Source organism: Pan paniscus, chromosome 16 (genome assembly GCF_029289425.2).
Source record: "Pan paniscus chromosome 16, NHGRI_mPanPan1-v2.0_pri, whole genome shotgun sequence".
Classification (NCBI taxonomy): domain Eukaryota; kingdom Metazoa; phylum Chordata; class Mammalia; order Primates; family Hominidae; genus Pan; species Pan paniscus.
In genome coordinates this window covers 64,604,884-64,626,330 of record NC_073265.2, presented here as the reverse complement: position 1 = coordinate 64,626,330, position 21,447 = coordinate 64,604,884, and the positions used below count along the sequence as shown (strand labels likewise).

Here is a 21,447-nt window from a genome sequence, read left to right as displayed (position 1 = left end):
AAAATTTATTTTACATTAGATACAGTGCTCGTAGCAAATCAAGATAAGCAAAATAAGCCAAGTAGGCCAGGCGCGGTGGCTCACACCTGTAATCCCAGCACTTTGGGAGCCCAAGACGGGTGGATCATTTGAGGTCAGGAGTTCGACACCAGTCTAACCAGGGTGAAACCCTGTCTCTACTAAAAATACAAAAATTAGCTGGGCATGGTGGCAGGCACCTGTAATCCCAGCTACTCAGGAGGCTAAGGCAGGAGAATCGCTTGAACCTGGGAGGCACAGGTTGCAGTGAGCCGAAATTGTGCTACTGCACTCCAGCCTGGGCGATAGAGCGAGAGTGTTTCAAAAACAAAAAGAAACAAAGTAAGAGTCATCTTTAATTCTGTAACCACAAGATTAAATGCCAACATTTTGCTATATATTAGTTGTCTAAGGTTTGAAATCTTTTTATCATACTGCTTTGTAATGTGCTTTTATTATTTTTTTGAGACAGGGTCTTTCTCTGTCAGCCAGTGTAATGTGCTTTAAAAAACTATTTAAAAGTTTATATACAGTACATGAATACGTTTAACTTGTGGATTATGAACTTTTTTTTCAGATTCAAATATATCCATATATATCATTGTTGAAGTGTGGCTTAAAAATGGCTAATCTGTATCCTTTGTTACTAGTTTGTAATGGCATAAGTATAGAAATTGTTTAGAAACTATTAGAGCAATTGGACATGATCATTTTTTATTTGTAAAATCCAGTAATGAAAGTTACAGGCTGGGCACAGTGGCTTATGTCTATAACCCCAGCACTTTGGGAGGCCAAGGCAGGTGGACTCCATACCCAAGAGTTCAAGACCAGCCTGGGCAACATGTTGAAACCCTGTTTCTACAAAAAGTACAATTAACCAGGCATGGTGGTACATGCCTGTAGTCCCAGCTACTCGGGAAGCTGGGGTGGGAGGATCATCTGAGCCTGGGGAGGTCAAGGCTGCAGTGAGCCATGATTGTACCACTGCACTCCAGCCTGGGTGAGAGAGCGGGACCCTGTCTCAATAAAAAGGTAAGAAAAAAAAATTATGGGTTTATGTATTTTTGTTGTTTTGTTTTTTGAGATGGAGTTTCACTCTTGTTGCCTAGGCTGGAGTGCAGTGGTGTGATCTCAGCTCCCTGCAACCTCCACCTCCCTGGTTCAAGCAATTCTCCTGCCTCAGCCTCCCGAATAGCTGGGTTTACAGGCATGCGCCACCATGCCTGTCTAATTTTGTATTTTCAGTAGAGATGGGGTTTCTCCATGTTGGTCAGGCTGGTCTCAAGAACTCCCAACCTCAGGTGATCCGCCCACCTGGGCCTCCCAAAGTGCTGGGATTACAGGCATGAGCCACCACGCCCGGCGGGTTTATGTATTTTTTATTTCACTTTCATAGTAATTTATTTTTATTGGATTTTTATAAAAGTTGTGGTCCCTGATGGATTGGAATTTTAAGAAAAAAACTCATCCTTTACCACAGACAGTTTGAGATAAACTATATAATTTTTTTTCTTCTTTTTGGAGACAGAGTCTTGCTCTGTTTTCTAGGCTGGAATGCAGTGGCATGATCTCAGCTCACTGCAATCTCCACCTCCCAGGTTCAAGTGATTACCGTGCCTCAGCCTCTCAGTAGCTGGGATTACAGATGCGTATTACCACGTCCAGCTAATTTTTTTGGTATTTTCAGTAGAGACAGGGTCTTACCATGTTGGCCAGGCTGGTCTCAAGCTCCTGAACTCAAGTGATCCGTCTGCCTGGGCCTCCCAAAGTGCTGGTTACAGGTGTGAGACACTGTTCCCAGCTAAACTATATATATATTTTTTGTTTGTTTGTTTTTGAGATGGAGCCTCGCTCTGTCGTGCAGGCTGGATTGCAGTGGCACGATCTTGGCTCACTGCAAGCTCCGCCTCCTGGGTTCACGCTATTCTCCTGCCTCAGCCTCCCGAGTAGCTGGGACTATAGGCGCCCGCCAACACGCCCGGTTAATTTTGTGTATTTTTAGTAGAGACGGGGTTTCACCGTGCTAGCCAGGATGGTCTCGATCTCCTGACCTCGTGATCTGCCTGCATTGGCCTCTCAAAGTGCTGGGATTACAGGCGTGAGCCACCATGCCCGGCTATATAATTTTTAATAGCTACAAATAATTTTGTTATAACTTTGGTGGGCTGTAATTTATTTAACCAGTTCCTTTTGTGGAAAATTTGGGTTTCTTTCTTTTTCTTTTCTTTCTTTTTTTTTTTAGAGACGGTCTCATTCTGTCACCTGGGCTAGAGAGCAGTGGTGTGATCACAGCTCACTGCAGCCTTGAACTCCTGGACTCAAGCAATCCTCCTCCTTTAGCCTCTGGAGTAGGTGGGACCACAGGTGCATGTTGCCATGCCTGGCCAAGTTTTTATTTTTTGTGGAGATGGGTGTCACTATGTTGCCCAGGCTTTCTTTTCTCTTTTTAGAGACGTGGTCTCACTCTGTGGCCCAAGCTGGAATGCAGTGGCATGATCATAGCTCACTGCAGCCTTGAACTCCTGAGTTCAGGCGATCTTCCCATGTAGGTGAGATAGGTGTGAGCCATCACGCCCAGCAGAAATTTGGGTTTCCAATTAATTATCTTTGTGCATTTGTGTTAGTTATTTAGACTCATTTGGGGAAGAATGTACAAGCCTTGAAGTTTCCTGTCTGTATTTTGTTCACCCCAGGTTTCAGCCATGCCACAGAGCTCCGGCAGTCATGGGCCCGCCATAGCAGCAGTTCATAGCAGCCATCATCACCCAACAGCGGTGCAGCCCCACGGAGGCCAGGTGGTCCAGAGTCATGCTCATCCAGCCCCACCAGTTGCACCAGTGCAGGGACAGCAGCAATTTCAGAGGCTGAAGGTGGTATTCAGCTCTTTTTCTTGGGTCAAAAAATTTATCTTTAGCAGGAAATACTGGTTGCAGCTTGTTGGTTGTGGTGGTACAACTTCTAACCTGAGATACTAGCTGTCGAATCACAAGTTTTACCGTTTTTGTTTTGTGAAATTTGCTTATGTTTCCTATCTTGGCATCAGTGCCTGATCCAGAGAAGAATATATTCAAATGTTTGCGGACTGTATGAATGCATGTCACTCAAATGTTATCAGGATTGTGGGGCCATTTTAATACAAAATAAACCTTAAAATTCATTTTTTGGCTGCTTCCTTTTGAACTCTCTATTGAGCACATATATGATTGGCTACAGGTTAGTACAGTAAATTGGCCCAGTAATATGTCTTACAGTTCAATCTTTTTAAATTCTTAAAAATTTTTTTTTTTAGTTTTTAGTTTCAGAGATGGGAGTCTCACTGTGTTGCCCAGGCTGGTCTCAAACTACTGGCCTCAAATGATTCTCCCACCTTGGCCTTCGAAAGTGTTGGGATTACAGGTGCGAGCCACTATGCCCAGCTCATGCCTGTAATGTTCTTATTACCTTTATCTTTTTATTCCTGTTTATGAATAGCTGAATTGACTCACATCATCAAGTCCATTCTTAGTAAAACACATGCTCCCTTTTGGGGGGAATCTTTATAAAGTTCAGGGAAAACTGTAACTGTGAATGAATTATCAGTGTTTTCATATTTTCTGCTGAGTATTTGTGGTACGTTTTCAGTGCTTTGAAATTCATGAGGCATCCCTGGAGAAGTGAAGCTTGTGTTCCCAGCTAACCTTGTATCTCTGACCACTTGAATGTTACTTTTCAAAATATGTGATTGTTGCAGCAAGTGTTCAGGTTTCAATTTTTCTAATTTTACATTTATATAAAATTAAGTTCAGGAAATAATAAATGGAGGAACTCTGAAGAGATGTTAAATCTTCATTTGGTTATCGCAACCTACTTATGTTGCTTGCAGGCAGGAATGAGAAATAAACCCTCTAAGGACATATCCATATGCAGCAAATAGTTGTTTCTTCTGTTTTCCCTGATACTTGCTTTAGTTCTTCTTGATCCCTGCCCTCGTTGGTGTGGATTCTTGGGAACTTGTTTAATATTGGCCTAGGAGTATTAAATGCTACATAAATATTATAAAGTACAGCAAAGCTATGTGATTTAGAGTAATTTTGTAAAATTTACTCTCTATATTGGCTTACATAGTATTGACTAATGCATAGCCTTTTAAAGAGAGTACAGATTTTTTAGGCCTGAAGCTTCACTCTGGATTCTGTCTTTAGGAAAATGTGTATAAGGAATATTGATGTTTCCTTTAAAACATTTTCAGTCTGTTGTAGAGTGATGGCTGTGTACCAAAATGTATTATTGCTGCAGGCTTAGCACTTTACTAAGTCCTGAAAATATTTTTTTTTAAACTTGGTTGTGCGTGATTTAATTCTGTATTAACACTGTATATTCAGTAGTTATACTTTAATGTTGCAAAATAGCTTATAAACTTGCTTATTAAACTAACAAAAACATATGTATTTCTATAGCCTTTTTCAATCAACCCTATCAAAGCACAACACCAGTTTTTACCCACCTTCCTCACAGGACTCTTTGGTATAAGTATATGGATTATGTTTTGTTTGCTTTACGGAAACTGGCAAGGAAACAAGGAAAGGTTTTGGATTTGGGGTTATAGAGTGAGTCATAGATAGAGTTAGGATTTCTTGTTGTGTTCTTTTAGTCACAAGCTCTTGACTATATTCCTGCATAAAATAACTTGTTGAATTTCCTTTCTGATGAGGAGAGGTAAAATGCTTCTTGTACCTCCATGTAATTTAACTCAGTATTCCCACATTGCCTGTCATTTTTGGATCAGTCTTAAAATGCATTACAAGCATTTGAATCAACTTCAATAAATCATTTATATTCTACAATAATGTAGGCCGGGCATGGTGGCTTACACCTGTAATCCCAGCACTTTGGGAGGCCGAGGTGGGTGGATCACCTGAGGTCGGGAGTTCAAGACCAGCCTGACCAATGTGATGAAACCACACCTCTACTAAAAATACAAAATGAGCCAGGCGTGGTGGCGCATGCCTGTAATAATCCCAGCTACTTAGGAGGCTGAGGCAGGAGAATCGTTGGAACCCAGGAGGCAGAGATTGCAGTAAGCCGAGATCATACCACTGCACTCGAGTCTGGGCGACAAGAGTGAAACTCCGTCTCAGAAAAAACAAAAAAAAAGAAATGTTCAGTGAGAATGCTTACACATTATTTCAAGCCTCAACATTGTCTTTTTTTTTGTTTGTTTTTTGTCTTTGGTAGATTGGTGGTGACAAGAAGGGATTTGAACGATTTGAGGCATGTTTGGTGTTATTTAGTTATTGAATGTCAGCAGCAGTGATATTTGGTACATATTTAGCAGGTTATCTTTACAGTTGCTTGTGTTTTTCTCTCCCAAGAAGATTGTAGACTTCAGGAGATTCAGGGCCTTAATAGTAAATCCCTGTTGAAGTGAGCTAAGAAACTTTATCAGCAGAGTCTAAGGGTCTCCCCAAGTGCTTCCTTAAATCTGTAGCTTCTAAATAACTACATCCAAGTTTTTTTTTTAAGTTGTGTTTCCTAGAACTGTATACATGCATTTATAGAGAGTTTATATAAGAGTTGGACTATGCTTTAGGTGATGAGAGAATTTCCTCACTATTTTTACATGTAGGTATCTTATTTATTATGTGAGTGTCATGCAGAGTTTTTAAAGCATAGGATTATTCTATAACTTTTATTTTACTTTTTTTTTTTTTTTTGAGACAGAGTCTCACTCTGCTGCCCAGGCTGTAGTGCAGTGGTGCCATCTCAACTCACTGCACCCTCCCCTGCCTGGGTTCAAGTGATTCTTATGCCTCAGTCTCCCAAATAGCTGGGATTACAGGCATGCACCACCAAGCCTAATTTTTGTTTTTTTTGTTTTTTTTACTAGGACGGGGTTTTTCCATGTTAGCCAGGCTGCTCTCAAACTCCTGGCCTCAAGGGATCCACCCTCCTTGGCCTCCCAGAGTACTAGGATTACAGGCATGAGCCACCACACCCGGCCTATAACTAATTTTTAAACAGTGGTTTGCTTGGTTTGCTGTGACTTTCAGTACCTTTTTGTTTCATACATATACATATCACACATAATTGCTTTCTTTTGGGTTTCTGTACTTTTTCCGTCTCTGCAGTAGTTACCTTATACCATACCATGTCTTATTGATAACTGTTCTTTTGTTGTGTAATGATGCATGCTATTCTTAAATATCTTCCAAAGTCTTGGTTCCTTTTGCAAACTTAATACATTTTGTGTTCACTTAAGTTGGTCATTAATGAAACATTTTAGTATGGAAAGTTCAGAATATGAATTAAAATAGTCCATTGAATTTCAACAGAAATTGTCATGATATTTGTATAGAAAAACTAACCATCAAACAAGTGGGTATTGACCAACTATACAATCTGATTTCTAGCAACACCGAAACACTGATTAACCATGGCCATAATGGAAGTCTGAAGAACTCTTAAAGAGCCATTTGTCTCGGGGCCGGGTGCGGTGGCTCACGCCTGTAATCCTAGCACTTTAAGAGGCCGAGGCGGGCAGATCACGAGGTCAGGAGATCGAGACCATCCTGGCTAACACGGTGAAATCCCTTCTCTACTAAAAATAGAAAAAAAAATTAGCCGGCCGTGGTGGCAGGCGCCTGTAGTCCCAGCTACTTGGGAGGCTGAGGCAGGAGAATGGCGTGAACCCGGGAGGCAGAGCTTGCGGTGAGCCGAGAAAGCGCCACTGCACTCCAGCCTGGGCGATAGAGCGAGACTCTGTCTCAAAAAAAAACAAAAAACAAAAAAACGGCCATTTGTCTCAATCCATTAGTGCTGCTGTAACAAAATACCTGAGACTGTATAATCTAAATAATAGCAGTTTATTTCTCACAGTTCTGGAGAAGTTCTGGGGGCTGGGAAATCTAAAATCAAGGTGCTGGCCGGGTGTGGTGGCTCACGCCTATAATCCCAGCACTTTGGGAGGCTGAGGCGGGCAGATCATTTGAAGTCAGGAGTTCAAGACCAGCCTGGCCAACATGGTGACACCCCATCTCTACTAAAAATACAAAAATTAGCTGGGCGTGGTGGCAGGCGCCTATAATCCCAGCTACTCAAGAGGCTGAGGCAGGAGAATCGCTTGAACCCGGGAGGCGGAGGTTGTATTGAGCTGAGATCGTGCCTTTGCACTCCAGCCTGGGAGACAAGAGCAAGACTTCATCTCAAAAAAAAAAAAAAAATAAATAAATAAAATAAATAATAAAATAAAATCCAGGTGCCAGTTGGTTTGGTGTCTGGTGAGGGCCTGAACTCTGTTTTTCGAGATGGTCCCTGAATGTGTGTCCTTACACTGGAAGGGAGAATGGCCGAAGGGACTAACACTGGTTCACTCCAGCCCTTTTATATAAGGTCCCTAATCCCATTCATGAGGGCTCCACAATCACTTTCTAAAGGCCTCACTTCTTAATATCATATCGGTGATTAAGTTTCGATGTAAGAATTTTGTGGGACACATTTCAGACCACAGCACCAGTTAATGATTGACTTGAATGTAAATGTTCCATTTTGCAACAAATCAAAAGACTATCTATGCCTGGTCAGGTGTGGTGGCTCACATCTGTAATCCCAGCACATTGGGAGGCTGAGGCAGGCGGATCAGTTGAGGTCAGGAGTTCAAGACCAGCCTGGCCAACATGGTGAAATCCCATCTCTACTAAAAATACAAAAAAATTAGTTGGATGTGGTGACATGTGCCTGGAATCCCAGCTACTCAGGAGGCTGAGGCAGGAGATATCACTTGAACCCAGGAGGCAGAAGTTGCAGTGACCCGAGATTGCGCCATTGCACTCTAGCCTGGGAGACAAAATGAGACTCCCATCTCAAAAAAAAAAAAAAAGAAAAAGACTGGCTTAAATCACATCAAATGTTTATTTCTGAAATTTCTTAAACCTGATACTTTGTATAATTTTAAATATTTAGGCTTCAGTTAAACTACCCAAATAAAACTTAACATATCTCAGAGTAAATAGGAAACACCTAGTGGGGATTTCTTTTGGGTGTCTCTGTCCTAAATCAGACTCATAGCTTAGCCTTTCCAACCTGTTCTTCTTTGTGATAGGTCAGTTTTTTTTCTCCCCAAGCCAAACTGTATCCAGCTTTAAAGATACTTTCCAAAAACAGTCATGGTATTTCAGGCAGAACAGGGACAATCCTTAACAATGAGCTACCAAAAAAAAAAGCCACTATAAAACCCAGTGAAGTCTCATTTGATGCTCTGAACAGGGAAAGTTTAGAGTGAAGGTTATCACTTCACATTTAGCATGTTGTTTAACAACTTTTCACAAGCCAACCCTGACTTTCAGGAAGTGAAATGAAAATGGCAGGACTTATCGAAGATCCACAGTCTAGAAAAAGCAACCACTGCTCTTTTGAGGGCTGCCATTTCAGTGGCATCACTGGAAAGTTTGACTGCCTGACATACTGGTAACCAATTATTGGGGGTTAGGTCCCAACAGGTGTCTGGGTAAAAGGGAGTTAGGTCTGTGAAGGTGGGAAGGGAGAACAGGATGTAAAAATGAATTTGTTTTTCCATCCCACAAGGTGTTTGTGCCAAGGTGGCCATGTGTGTTAAAAGTCAGGGAATCTAGGCTGGGTGTGGTGGCTCACGCCTGTAATCCCAGGACTTTGGGAGGCTGAAGCTGGCAGATCACTTGTGGTCAGGAGTTTGAGACCAGCCTGGCCAATGTGGTGAAATCCTGTCTGTACTAAAAATACAAAAATTAGCCAGGCATGCTGGCGGGTGCCTGTAACCCCAGCTACTCAGGAGGCCGAGGCAAGAGAATCGCTTGAACCCCGGAGGCAGAGGTTACGGTGAGCCGAGATTGCACCACTGCACTCCAGCCTGGGCAACAATAGCAAAACTCTGTCTCTAAATAAATAAGTAAATAAAGTCAGGGAATTTCTTTTATAAGCCAAGAGGAAGTCTCTCAAAACTAGAAGGGAAAGGTGTTTTCCCCACGTCAGTCCAGCTTCAAAGACATTCTATTAGTGACCTGTGATCCTTCCCACCAAAACAACAATGAAGTGTTCTGTGTGCGATAACAACACTGGTTTAGAAAAAGCAAAACAAAATTCTGCGTTTTTATAAAGCTTGATTTAAACAATGGTATTTCAAAATTTACAAACTTCATAACTTTATAGTACAAACTTTACAGTCACCAGAAGTACACAGTTACCAAAAATGCACATGTTTCACTTGGCATCTCCAGCACCTTCAGCTTTCTGTGCCTGGTCTGTTTTGGCATCTCCATTTCCTGCAAGGTTATCCCCCTCCCTGCCAGTGTCAGCATTTTCCTTTTTCCCTTTGGGTACCTCCTCTCTCTCTTTTGCAGGGGACTTTTTTTTTTTTTTTTTTCCTGAGACCGAGTTTCACTCTTGTTGCCCAGGCTGGTGTGCAATGGCATGATCTCGACTCACCGCAACCTCCGCCTCCTGAGTTCAAGTGATTCCCCTGCCTCAGCCTCCCGAGTAGCTGGCATTACAGACATGCGCCACCATGCCTGGCTAATTTTTGTATTTTTAGTAGAGATGGGTTTCTCTGTGTTGGTCAGGCTGGTCTCGAACTCCTGACCTCAGATGATCCTCCCACCTCTGCCTCTGAAAGTGCTGGGATTGCAGGTGTCAGCCACCGCGCCGGCCTGCATCCTTTTTAGGGTTGGGCTCTGGCTTTGGAGGAGCAGGTTTAGCATACAACCTTGCGGATCTTCTCTGGGTTGTTCTTCACCTTGGCTCTATCTCCTTTAGCATCCCCTTCAGGCTTTCTCTTGGGTGTGGTGGTGATGTGGAAGGATGTAAGCGCTGGGTGCGGGATGCAGTGGCATGTGGGCTTTGATCGGTCCGAGAGTCACTCTTGCCTTTTCTTCCTCAGTGCTCCGTGGCGGATCACTTTTGAATGCTGGCTCTCCCTTAGCTCCTCTATTCAGTCAGTTCCCCAATCCTGTCACTTCTACTACCCAAAAAGCTTTTTTATCTGTGCAGTTCTCTCTGTTGTTCTGGGCCAGTACTATAATTCAAGCCACTGTTTTCACATGAGTTGTCCAGTTATTCCTGTAGCATACCTGGTCTTCCTACCTCCTTTCAATCTTTTCTGCTCTTGTGCCAATTTTTTCTCAACACTGCAGTCAAATTGCGTACACGAAAATGCAGATGATAAAAATCTAAATTGCTTTTTCACAAGATTTACAAATCCTTTCAGAATCTAGATCCTACTTTTTTTCCTGTCTCATTTTGTTACTTTTCCTTCCTGTTCACTACAGATCCTCCAGCCAAACTAAACTGTTTTCAGATTTCTAAATATCCCATATCGTATCCTGTCTAGGATTTTACCCGTGCTGCCGCTTTTGATTTTCTTCACTGGTCTTCACTTTGGCTAGCTTATAGTCATCTTTAGGTCTCAGTTTATGCATTACCTCCTGGGGAAGCCTCACTTTTTTTGGTGGGGAAGACGTGTCCTTCCCATGTCATCTCCAGGCATTGAGTGATTACCGGGTTACCCACTGTGTTATGATTCCTGACTACATACAAACAAATGTCTATAGACGAGGGGCTACAAATTATTTGTCATTGAATCCTTGGTACTCACATTGGGCCTGGCATGTTGCAGTTTAGTAGATACTTGTGAAATGAATTAATAAATGACATATCACTGTAATTATTCTTCACTGATCATTCTGTTCAAAATTTTCCGAGGCAAGGCTACAGATTTTATGAGTTGATTATTATTTTAAGCTTGAGTTTATTATTGGTATCCATACTAACTTTTAAGTATATATTTAATATATTTTTACTTCATTTACTGCATTAAGCATACTTAGGCATAAATAATTTTTTTTTTTTTTTTGTAATTGTGAGCTTAGTTTCTTTTTATAACCTTGATATTTATCCCTGCCTCAGGTGGAGGATGCGCTATCTTATCTTGACCAGGTGAAGCTGCAGTTTGGTAGTCAGCCTCAGGTCTACAATGATTTCCTTGACATCATGAAGGAATTTAAATCTCAGAGGTAAAAGATGTGTGATTGTACTCAAGCTTTGTATCTGGCATATTGATTTTGGAAGGAAGAGGGTATAGTTTATTTACTGGAAGATAAAGGATGCTCCTTTTTGCAGCTGAATTTTCAAAATCATGCCTTTATTTTATGCATACCTTTATTGATGGAAATTATGGCCACTAGACTTTTTTATCCATATTGGTAAATTTTTCTTAACTAAATTTTTTCCAGTGCTTTGTCTCAATCAGGGAAGTAGCACTGGTAGTGATTTAGGCTACTTGGTTTCTGAATTGGTTTAGATACCCTTATATTCTGGCATGGTTCACTGTTGTAAGAGTGTAACTCATCTGAACAATGTAGATGTGCGCTGAAATGATGTATACTGGTATATCAAAGAGTGAATCTTGTTTGGGATATGTAGCTTTATATATATCATCTGAGTATCTGCTTGGTAGAATTATTACAATGAACATATATTCTGTTAAAAATTTTGACCATTCCAAAAATTAGCCGGGCATGGTGGCGGGTGCCTGTAATCCCAGCTACTTGGGAGGCTGAGGCAGGAGAATTGCTTGAACCCAGGAGGCGGAGGCTGCAGTGTGCCGAGATTGTGCTACTGCACTCCAGCCTGGGCGACAGAATGAGACTCTGTCTCAAAAAAAAAAAAAAAAAAAAAATTGTGGCCAAGTATCTTTGAGTCTAAAACTAAATGGCTTTGGAATTTCAGAGTTCGTGTGTTAATTTTAAAATGCGTAGATGATCTGTTTTCCTGTTTAGAGAAAACCTAGTAGAAAGTGAAATTTTGAGTGAGGTGGCTCATGCCTGTAATCCCAGCACTTTGGGAGGCTAAGGTGGGCGGATCACCTGAGGTCAGGAGTTCGAGACCAGCCTGGCCAACATGGTGAAACCCCACCTGTCCTAAAAATACAAAAATTAGCCGGGTATGGTGGCGCATGCCTGTAATCCCAGCTACTTGGGAGGCTGAGGCAGGAGAATCACTTGAACTCGGGAGGTGGAGGTTGCAGTGAGCCAAGATCCCAAGATTGCACCATTGCAGTCCAGCCTGGGCAACAGAGTGAGACTCCGTCTCAAAAGAAAAAAAAACATGAAATTTTTTCTTAACAGAGTGTTTGTTAAGCTTACAGTTTATCACTTTTCTTTTTGTTTTTTATCAGCATCGACACCCCAGGAGTGATTAGTCGTGTGTCCCAGCTATTCAAAGGCCACCCCGATCTGATAATGGGATTCAACACCTTCTTGCCCCCTGGCTACAAAATTGAGGTGCAAACCAATGACATGGTGAATGTGACAACTCCTGGCCAGGTTCATCAGATTCCCACCCATGGCATCCAGCCACAGCCTCAACCACCACCCCAACATCCTTCCCAGCCTTCAGCCCAGTCAGCCCCAGCTCCTGCCCAGCCAGCTCCTCAGCCCCCACCTGCCAAAGTCAGCAAGGTGAGCACTTGGAAAATATTGCATCAATATGAATGCATCCCTAGAGAGCACCTTCCTTTGATGTTTCCCCTTTATATAAGACTTAGATACTGAGAAACAAAGTTACAAAGATTTCGTCATAGAAAAATGCTGTATGAAAACTTCACTATGACATGGTTCACATTTACACACCACTTACTTAGGTATCTATTTAAATCAACACAGCAACAACTTTCAAGGTCTTTCTTTTTACAGTTTCTGCTTATAAAACCATGAACATCCCAACAGGTGGTGACTTTGTGTAGTAGTAGTTGACAGCACAGATAGAAACCATCGTCTTATCCTGGTCAAATTGTGCTGCTGCCCACATGGTTATTTTATGAAAGTTATTTCACTAACTAGATTATATCAAGCTAAGTAGAAGATCTAATGAATAGTGATAGTGATGATGATGAAGATGGGGTGTTCTTGGTCTAGAACCACACTGTCTGACACAGTAGCCACTAGCCACATAGGACTATTTAAATTAAATTCAGTTTTTCATTTGCACTAGCTTTCAAGTGCTCAGTAACCTCATGTGGCTGGTGGCTATGTATAAGACAGTGCAAATAAAGGACATTTCCATCATCTCAGTTCTACAGGACAGAGTTGGCGTAGAAGACTTTTTTATGTGGAGCTACTGCAACAGTTGTTGTCTTGTTGACATCAAAAGGCTATGTAGAATGAGATTTTTTCTATGTGTACTTGTTGAGCTACTAAGCTAAAACATTGCATATGAAAAATTCTTCCCTGTAATTGGAGATGGCTCCAGTTTTAAGGTTTTATTTAGAAAATGTGAGACTGAAATATTTGTATCAGCATGTTTGAACCGCCTACAACTCCCACTGCTGCCCAGTATGATTTGTGTTGGACTAAAATGACCTGGCCTGAGTGAGTAAATAAAGGATATACGTTGACACCTTGTTTCTCTTTAGTTTGAACTTTCCTTGTATCAACTCATCTATGCATCTGAAGAGAATAAAGATTTCTTTTCTTTTTAGCCCTCCCAACTGCAAGCACATACTCCGGCCAGTCAGCAGACTCCCCCACTTCCACCGTATGCATCCCCACGTTCTCCGCCGGTCCAGCCTCACACACCAGTGACAATCTCATTGGGAACAGCCCCATCCTTGCAGAACAATCAACCTGTGGAGTTTAATCATGCCATCAACTATGTTAATAAGATCAAGAACAGATTTCAGGGCCAACCAGACATCTACAAAGCATTCCTGGAGATTTTGCACACATATCAGGTAAGGAGTGCCCATTCAGCCTGTCTTAACCAGGCCACCCTCTTAGGGCATCTAGTCCAATAACAAGTAACCATTATTGTGTCCATTAATTCATACTGGAAATTAACCAGTTAGAAACTATCATGCATGTTTTTAAAGCCAGTTTGTTTGTTTGTTTGTTTTTCGAGACGGAGTCTTGCACTGTCACCCAGGCTGGAGTGTAGTGGCACGATCTCAGCTCACTGCAATCTCCGCCTCCCGGGCTCAAATGATACTCCTGCCTTAGCCTCCCTAGTAGCTGGGATTACAGGCGCCTGCCACCACGCCCAGCTAATTTTTTGTATTGTTAGTAGAAATGGGATTTCACTATGTTGGCTAGGCTGGTCTCGAACTCCTGACCTTGTGATCCGCCCACCTTGGCCTCCCAAAGTGCTGGGATTGCAGGCGTGAGCCACCTGCAATAAATATAGCACCCATGCTATAAAGCCAGTTTTATTTGCCTGACTTGATTGCCCTGCAACATTCAGTCAGGATTTTTTTTTTTTTTTTGAGACAGAGTTTTGCTCTTTTTGCCTAGGATGGAGTGCAATAGTGCAGTGTCGGCTTACTGCAGCCTCTACCTCCCGGGTTCAAGTGATTTCTTGTATTTTAGTAGAGACGGGGGTTTCAGCATGTTGGCCAGGCTGGTCTCAGGTGATCCACCCGCCATGGCCTCCCAAAGTGCTGGGATTGCAGGCATGAGCCACCGTGCCCGGCCTCAGTCAGGATTGTTAGTCACTGTCCCATGAAATGAAACTCTGTTTTATCTGGGACAGTTAGATGGTGATTTATATCGTCTAGTTAATGTACAGTAGGAGGAGGAGAAATTTCTAAGGTTTTGTCTGTTGGTAGTGGTCCCCTGGGCATTAATATTTATTGCCCTAGGCCGGGCATGGTGTCTCACGCCTGTAATCCCAGCACTTTGGGAGGCCGAAACAAGTGCACTCCAGCCTGAGCAACAAGAGTGAAACTCCGTCTCAAAAATATTTACTACCCTAGTTTTGAAAGGAATTGTCATCCACCATCTTCAGCTTTTTTTTTTTCTCAACTTGAAAGTCTATGGTCAGAACAGGTGCTAAGAACGTAGACTTTCTTCTTACATGCAGCCTAAATAGATAACAGTGATTCCAGAAAGCGTGCAAAGATGAGTGACTCAAAACAGTAGCCCAAATGATCTCTTTTCATTTGCAATTCCTCAGAAAGAGCAGAGAAATGCCAAGGAAGCTGGAGGAAACTACACTCCAGCATTGACAGAGCAGGAGGTGTATGCCCAGGTTGCTCGTCTCTTTAAAAACCAGGAAGATTTGTTGTCAGAGTTTGGACAATTCCTACCAGATGCCAACAGCTCCGTGGTATGTTTTTTTAATAAGAATTACACTATTTACTATTATTATCTTAGATAAGTTGGAAAACTGTGCTCAGAAGGGGACTTTTCCTAGATGATATTTGTTTGCTTTGATAAGAGCATTAATCTCATTCATGTGTCTTAATCAGCTTTTAAGCAAAACAACTGCTGAGAAGGTTGATTCTGTGAGAAATGATCATGGAGGCACTGTCAAGAAGCCCCAACTGAACAACAAGCCGCAGAGGCCCAGCCAGAATGGCTGCCAGATCCGCAGACATCCTACAGGAACCACCCCTCCAGTTAAGGTGAGAATGGGCAGCAGCTGCTCATTTTGACACTCACAAGCATTTCTAATGGAGAGGTACTCTAGAGGTGGTCATGTGTTTTGTTGTTGTTGTTGTTTTTTGTTTTTTTGAGACCGAGTCTCGCTCTGTCGCCCAGGCTGGAGTGCAGTGGCACGATCTCGGCTCACTGCAACCTCTGCCTCCCGGGTTCAAGCAATTCTCCTGTCTCGCCCTCCCGAGTAGCTGGGACTACAGGCGCATGCCACCATACCGGGCTGAGTTTTTTTTTTTTTTGTAGTGGAGATGGGGTTTCACCGTGTTAGCCAGGATGGTCTCAATCTCCTGACCTCATGATCTGCCCGCCTCGGCCTCCCAAAGTGCTGGGATTACCTGTGCCCGGCAGTCATGTGTTCTTAAGTGTGTTAACGGTTGGGTCCTAGATATTTGGAGCAAGTTAGTATTGTGTCATAGAAACTCAGTGCAAAGTTTATCTGGCTTTGCAAAAGAGTATTAGAATAACATTGATTGCTTGGATTACTGTACTTTTTTGAGTTCTTTATTATCTCTCTCCTTTGCAATGAGCTGTCATTTCTTTAATGTTTTGGTTGCTACTAAGAATCTCCAATACTTAAAATTTTTTTCCCTTCTTTTTTTTTGAGATGGAGTCTTGCTCTGTCGCCCAGGCTGGAGTGCAGTGGTGTGATCTCAGCTCACTACAACCTCTGCCTCCCGGGTTCAAGCAATTATCCTGCCGCAGCCTCCTGAGTAACTGGGACTACAGGCGTGTGCCACCACGCCCAGCTAATTTTTGCATTTTTAGTAGAGATGGGGTTTCGCCATGTTGGCCAGGCTGGTCTTGAACTCCTGACCTCAGGTGATCCACCCGCCTCGGCCTCCCAAAGTGCTGGAATTACAGGCGTGAGCCACCGCGCCTGGCCCCTTCTTCTTTGATGCTTTAAATCTGCCTTGTGTTAAGAAAGAACATTCTTGAGCTTGAGAATTATTTCAGAAATAAGTGGTCTCTGAGGTCCTCTTGTGAGTAGAGTGCATGTGTTTTTTTGAGATCTCTGGTCTAGAACCCTGTCCTGCTCAAAGTTCTTTGTTGGGGTACCAGATCTTATGTGTATCATCTTAATCTCCAAGGCAGGACCTTTGGGCTGTAGCAGAGGGAAGTCTTAAACTCCTCTTAGTAATCCATTACATGATGTTTTTTGTTATAGTTAACACTGATGGTCTGCCTGCAGAAAACTTAGCTTGCTCCCTTCTTTGATGTAACACAGCTATGATAGGGAGAGGGCTAGTTGTATGTATTGAATGTTGAATTCTTCAGTGAATTTCAAAGCAGTATGTAATATAGAAGAGACAGATATGTCTGCAGAACTAAATAATGACAAAAGTTTGTGGAATTTCTAATAGTAAGAGGTGGCTGATGAATAGTGATTGACTTGACTACAAGGTCTGACGTACTAGGTGTTACTGACACTTTTGAAGTATCCTTTTCATTAGTGTTTGTCATGGTTTCTTCTTTTGAAATCTTTTGAAATCAAGTTGAACATAATAATGGTTTCTATTTCTTCATTTCAGTAAAGAGAATTAGTTATATGGGTAGCAAGAATCAGCTCAGTAGATACACTCCATGCTTGGATTTACGTCCGCCCACTCTTGATTACCTACAGGTGGAAAGAATATAGTGGGGGCTTAAAATTCTCCGCCTACTTTCTCCATAGGCAGTGTAAGCAGAGGCTGCGGCTCTTAAGAAAGTATACTCTGAGATAGCCAAGGTAAATGTGCTGCTTCTCACAAAGTTCGTGCATTTCTTCATAGAGAGTAAGTGGTGGATTTTAAAAGTAACTTCTTGCCTGACAGGATTATATCATGGCCTGTTGGTTCCCTTTAGAAGAACAATATATAAATTAGTCTGAGTGGATATTGCTGGCGTGCCTTTTTTTTTTTTTTTTTTGAGTTGGAGTCTCACTCTGTTGCCCAGGCTGGAGTGCAGTGGCGTGATCTCAGCTCACTGCAACCTCCACCTCCTGGGTTCAAGCGATTCTTCTGTCTCAGCCTCCTGAGTAGCTGGGACCATAGGCGCACACTACCACGCCCAGCTAATTTTTTTGTATTTTTAGTAGAGACGGGGTTTCACCATGTTGGCCAGGATGATCTCAATCTCTTGACCTCATGATCTGCCCACCTTGGCCTCCCAAAGTGCTGGGATTACAGGCATGAGCCACCATGCCCAGCAAATTATGCTTTTTAAGTAAATTTTTAATTGAAATATTATTCAGGGTTAAAGATTGATTTCTGTCAATTTGTGAGCTCTTTTTACAAACAGCCTTTTCTCCCTCAGCTGGTAGGAGAACAAAACAGTGGCATTAGATTCTAAATGAAGTTACTTTGGGCCCCTAGAAAAAGTAAGGATATTCTAAAAATTTGTCACAGTAATGTCATGATCATTTCTGGAGAAAATATTTTGGGGGTAGAATGATCTTTGAACCTCTGTTGTAGAAAGAAACTTAATAGGCAAACTGAAATAGAAAATATGAGTTGAAATCTTAGAGGGTATGGAGTGAGTTGGTTAGAGTTCTCTCATTTGTTTCAAATTATTAATCAGCAGTGGTTTTAGTGATGAAACCATTGAATACAGACAAAAATAAAATTCAGAGAAAACCACTCTTTGAATCTCACATGTTTGTATCTTTCTTTTGCAGAAGAAACCCAAACTGCTCAATCTGAAGGATTCTTCTATGGCCGATGTCAGCAAACATGGTGGTGGAACAGAATCGTTATTTTTTGATAAGGTGAGTAATGGATGAGTTAGATTTGATAGTGCCTGTTAATGCCAAAAGAAAATAATCTTATCCCCCTAGAAGGTTTCGTTTTAAAGGTGTCAGGCTAATTAGGACTTTTTGTTTTTTAACATAGTTTCCCAGTTGTGAGTCCTTTGAGTCTGCTAGTACTATTAGCATAGCTAGAAAAATGGTAGCATTGTTTGCTTTGGTTTTATGAAGCAGTTTGGGGCAGAAGACAGATTTTTAGAAAATGTATTATGTTTCTCTTGAAAGATGTTTGGAGCTCCCATTGTAGATATCCAGGTCTGTGTGGCAGGCAGTACTAGTGCCTGTACCAATTTTTGAGGATTTAAGATGACTTGTAATCTTATTGCTGTGATAGTTATTTGTAGTACACACATACATAGCATTCAGGGGAATTCTAATTTACTTGCATGTTTTCAAAGCTACCCAGCTGATTCTAATGAGCAACGAGAGTTGAGATTATTGGCATAAATGATGTTGTGTGGTGCCTTAGTTTGGCCACATAAACTTAAGTGTGATTTGCTCCTCGGAGTCAACTTGATGATTAGCAGGAAACTTTCATCAGGGTAGCTGGCACCTGTTGGGCTTCTCACTGGTAGGAATCAACCTGGATTGATCTGTGGTGATTGACTCTATTTTCTGCCTCTTGGGTTTTGCAGAAGGGCAGATGATTTAACATCTCCGTGATTAGTATCTCCTGATCCCTTTCTGTCTGCTGTGCCTATGTGAGCTTTTTGTAGGAGAGTCCTGCAAGAGTGTTGAGTCCTTAGCTCTGATGTGAATCATTACCAAAGTCTGCTTGGGCGGTTGGTGCTCTTAGACAAGTGTGGAAGTCTAGATCACAACCAATAAATGTCAAGAAAAGGGTATGGAAGGGAAGCTATTATAAATTAAGAATTAAGAAATATATAAGCCAAATGTGACATGCAGACTTTGGATTCTGAATTTAAAAGCCAATTTATTTTTATTTTTATTTTTATTTTTGAGACAGAGCCTCACTCTGTTGCCCAGCTTGGAGTGCAATGGCGCAATCTTGGCTCACTGCAACCTCCGCCTCCCTGGCTCAAGCGATTCTCCAGCCTTAGCCTCCCAAACAGCTGGGACTACAGGCGCCTGCTACCGTGCCCAGCTAATTTTTTCATTTTTAGTAGAGACAGGGTTTCACCATGTTGGCCAGGCTGGTCTTGAACTCCTGGCTTCAGGTGATCCACCTCAGCCTCCCAAAATGCTGGGATTACAGGTGTGAGCCACCACACCTGGCCAGTAGCCAATTTTTAAGACATTAATTAGACAATTGAACTTGACACGGACTCAATATTAGATGCTATTAAGGAATCTTTTTTACATTTTTGGGTTTTTTTTTTTTTTAGACAGAGTCTCGCTCTTGTTGCCCAGGCTGGAGTGAAGTGGTGTGATCTTGGCTCAGTGCAACCTCCATCTCCTGGGTTCAAGCGATTCTCCTGCTTCAGCCTCCCGAGTAGCTAGGATTACAGGCCCCCGACAACGCCTGGCTAATGTTTATATTTTTAGTAGAGATGAGGTTTCACTATGTTGGCCAGGCTGGTCTTGAACTCCTGACCTCGGGTGATCCGCCCTCTTTCGCCTCCCAAAGTGCTGGGATTACAGGTGTGAGCCACCACAGCTGGCCTTTTTTATTTAAGAGATGGGCTCAAGTGATCCTTCTTACCCTCCTGAGTAGCTGGGACTTGCAGGTACACACCACCACACTCAGCTAATTTTTAAAATTTTTTTGGAGAGAGGGGGTCTCAATGTTTTGCCCTGGCTGGTCTCAGACTCCTGGGCTCAGGCAATCCTCCTCCTTCGGCCTCAGCATTTGCCTTCCAAAGTGTTGAGATTACAGGTGTGAGCCACCGTGCCTTGCCTTAAGGAGTCTTCTGAAAATAAGTTAATTTCTAAGAGTAATGGGTTTTTTGTTTTTGTTTTTGTTTTTTTGTTTTTTTTAAATTTTTTTTCTGAGACAGTCTCACTCCATTGCTGAGGCTGGGGTACAATGGCGTGATCTGGGCTCACTGTAACCTCCACCTCCCGGGTTCACGCAATCCTCCTGCCTCAGCCTCCTGAGTAGCTGGGATTACAGGCGCCCACCACCACACCCAGCTAATTTTTGTATGTTTAGTAGAGACAGGGTTTCACTATGTTGGCCAGGCTGTCTCGAACTCCTGACCTCAGGTGATCCGCCTGCCTTGGCCTCCCAAAGTGTTGGGATTACAAGCGTGAGCCACTGCACCCAGTCCTGTAATGGCATTTTCTTAGTACTTTTTCTTAAACATATATACTATATCTAGATGAAATGTCTGGAATTTGCTTTAAAATGCAGTGGTAGGAGAAGTGAGTATAGATGAAACAAAATTTACTATAGATCATTGAGGTTGGGGTGAGTACATAGGTTCGTTATACTTCTGTCTACTTTTGTGTATGTTTAAAAGCTAATAAAAAGTAAAGGTAAATAGGATATACAGTATAAAAGGTACAGTGTTCTTTTGTCTTTAGCTTTAAAAGTCTAGATTCTATATAGTGTCTACTGATGAATAGTTAAGAAAAGCATACGGAAGTCTGGAGCAGGGGTTGCTGATAAGCCACTTGGTTTGGTGGCAGTCTGTGGTCTTCACCAAAGGATCACAGTGCTGAATACTTATTTTGGAACTGAAACTCCAGATTGGTAATCTAGCTAGACTAGTTTTACTTTGTCTATGCCATTGATCATTTTTGGGTTTTTGGTATTAAGATGCTCAATATTGTAAATAGAGGAAGAAAAAAGACCAGATCAGAGGACAGAACTATCTTAAGAGAGCGTTATTCCAGATTACCAGAGTTTAAAACAGCCTTGGCAAAGATTCTTGCTGTAAACATGTTAAGAGAGGCAACAGGCCGAACGCAGTGGCTCACGCCTGTAATCTCAGCACTTTGAGAGGCCGAGGTGGGTGGATCACCTGAAGTCAGGAGTTCAAGACCAGCCTGGCCAACATGGTGAAACCCCGTCTCTACTAAAAATACAAACAAAAAATTAGCTGGGCGTTGTGGCAGGTGCCTATAATCCCAGCTACTCGGGAGGCTGAGGCAGGAGAATCGCTTGAACCCGGGAGGCAGAGGTTGCAGTGAGCTGAGATCGCGCCATTGCACTCCAGCCTGGGCAACAATAGTGAAACTCGGTCTCAAAAAAAAAAAAGAAAAAGAGGCAACAAAAACCTGAGTAACTCTGATATGGTGTGGAGA

The 21,447-nt window shown here is 42.3% G+C and overlaps 1 protein-coding gene across 6 annotated transcripts in view; it reads left to right on the top strand.

The window, feature by feature from the left end:
• SIN3A (SIN3 transcription regulator family member A) overlaps window positions 1-21,447 on the top strand; it is an 86,067-nt gene that overhangs the window by 30,504 nt on the left and 34,116 nt on the right. For 5 of the 6 annotated variants that reach the window (XM_055098473.2, XM_063596794.1, XM_034939160.3 and 2 more), the window contains 7 exons: window positions 2,712-2,888; window positions 10,930-11,036; window positions 12,200-12,482; window positions 13,502-13,753; window positions 14,971-15,123; window positions 15,266-15,421; window positions 18,109-18,198. In XM_055098473.2, the coding sequence (XP_054954448.1) occupies window positions 2,712-2,888; window positions 10,930-11,036; window positions 12,200-12,482; window positions 13,502-13,753; window positions 14,971-15,123; window positions 15,266-15,421; window positions 18,109-18,198 (1,218 nt within the window). Of the gene's footprint in view, window positions 1-2,260; window positions 2,568-2,711; window positions 2,889-10,929; window positions 11,037-12,199; window positions 12,483-13,501; window positions 13,754-14,970; window positions 15,124-15,265; window positions 15,422-18,108; window positions 18,199-21,447 lie in introns of all 6 variants that reach the window. The other variant, XM_055098475.2, reaches the window with a different exon arrangement.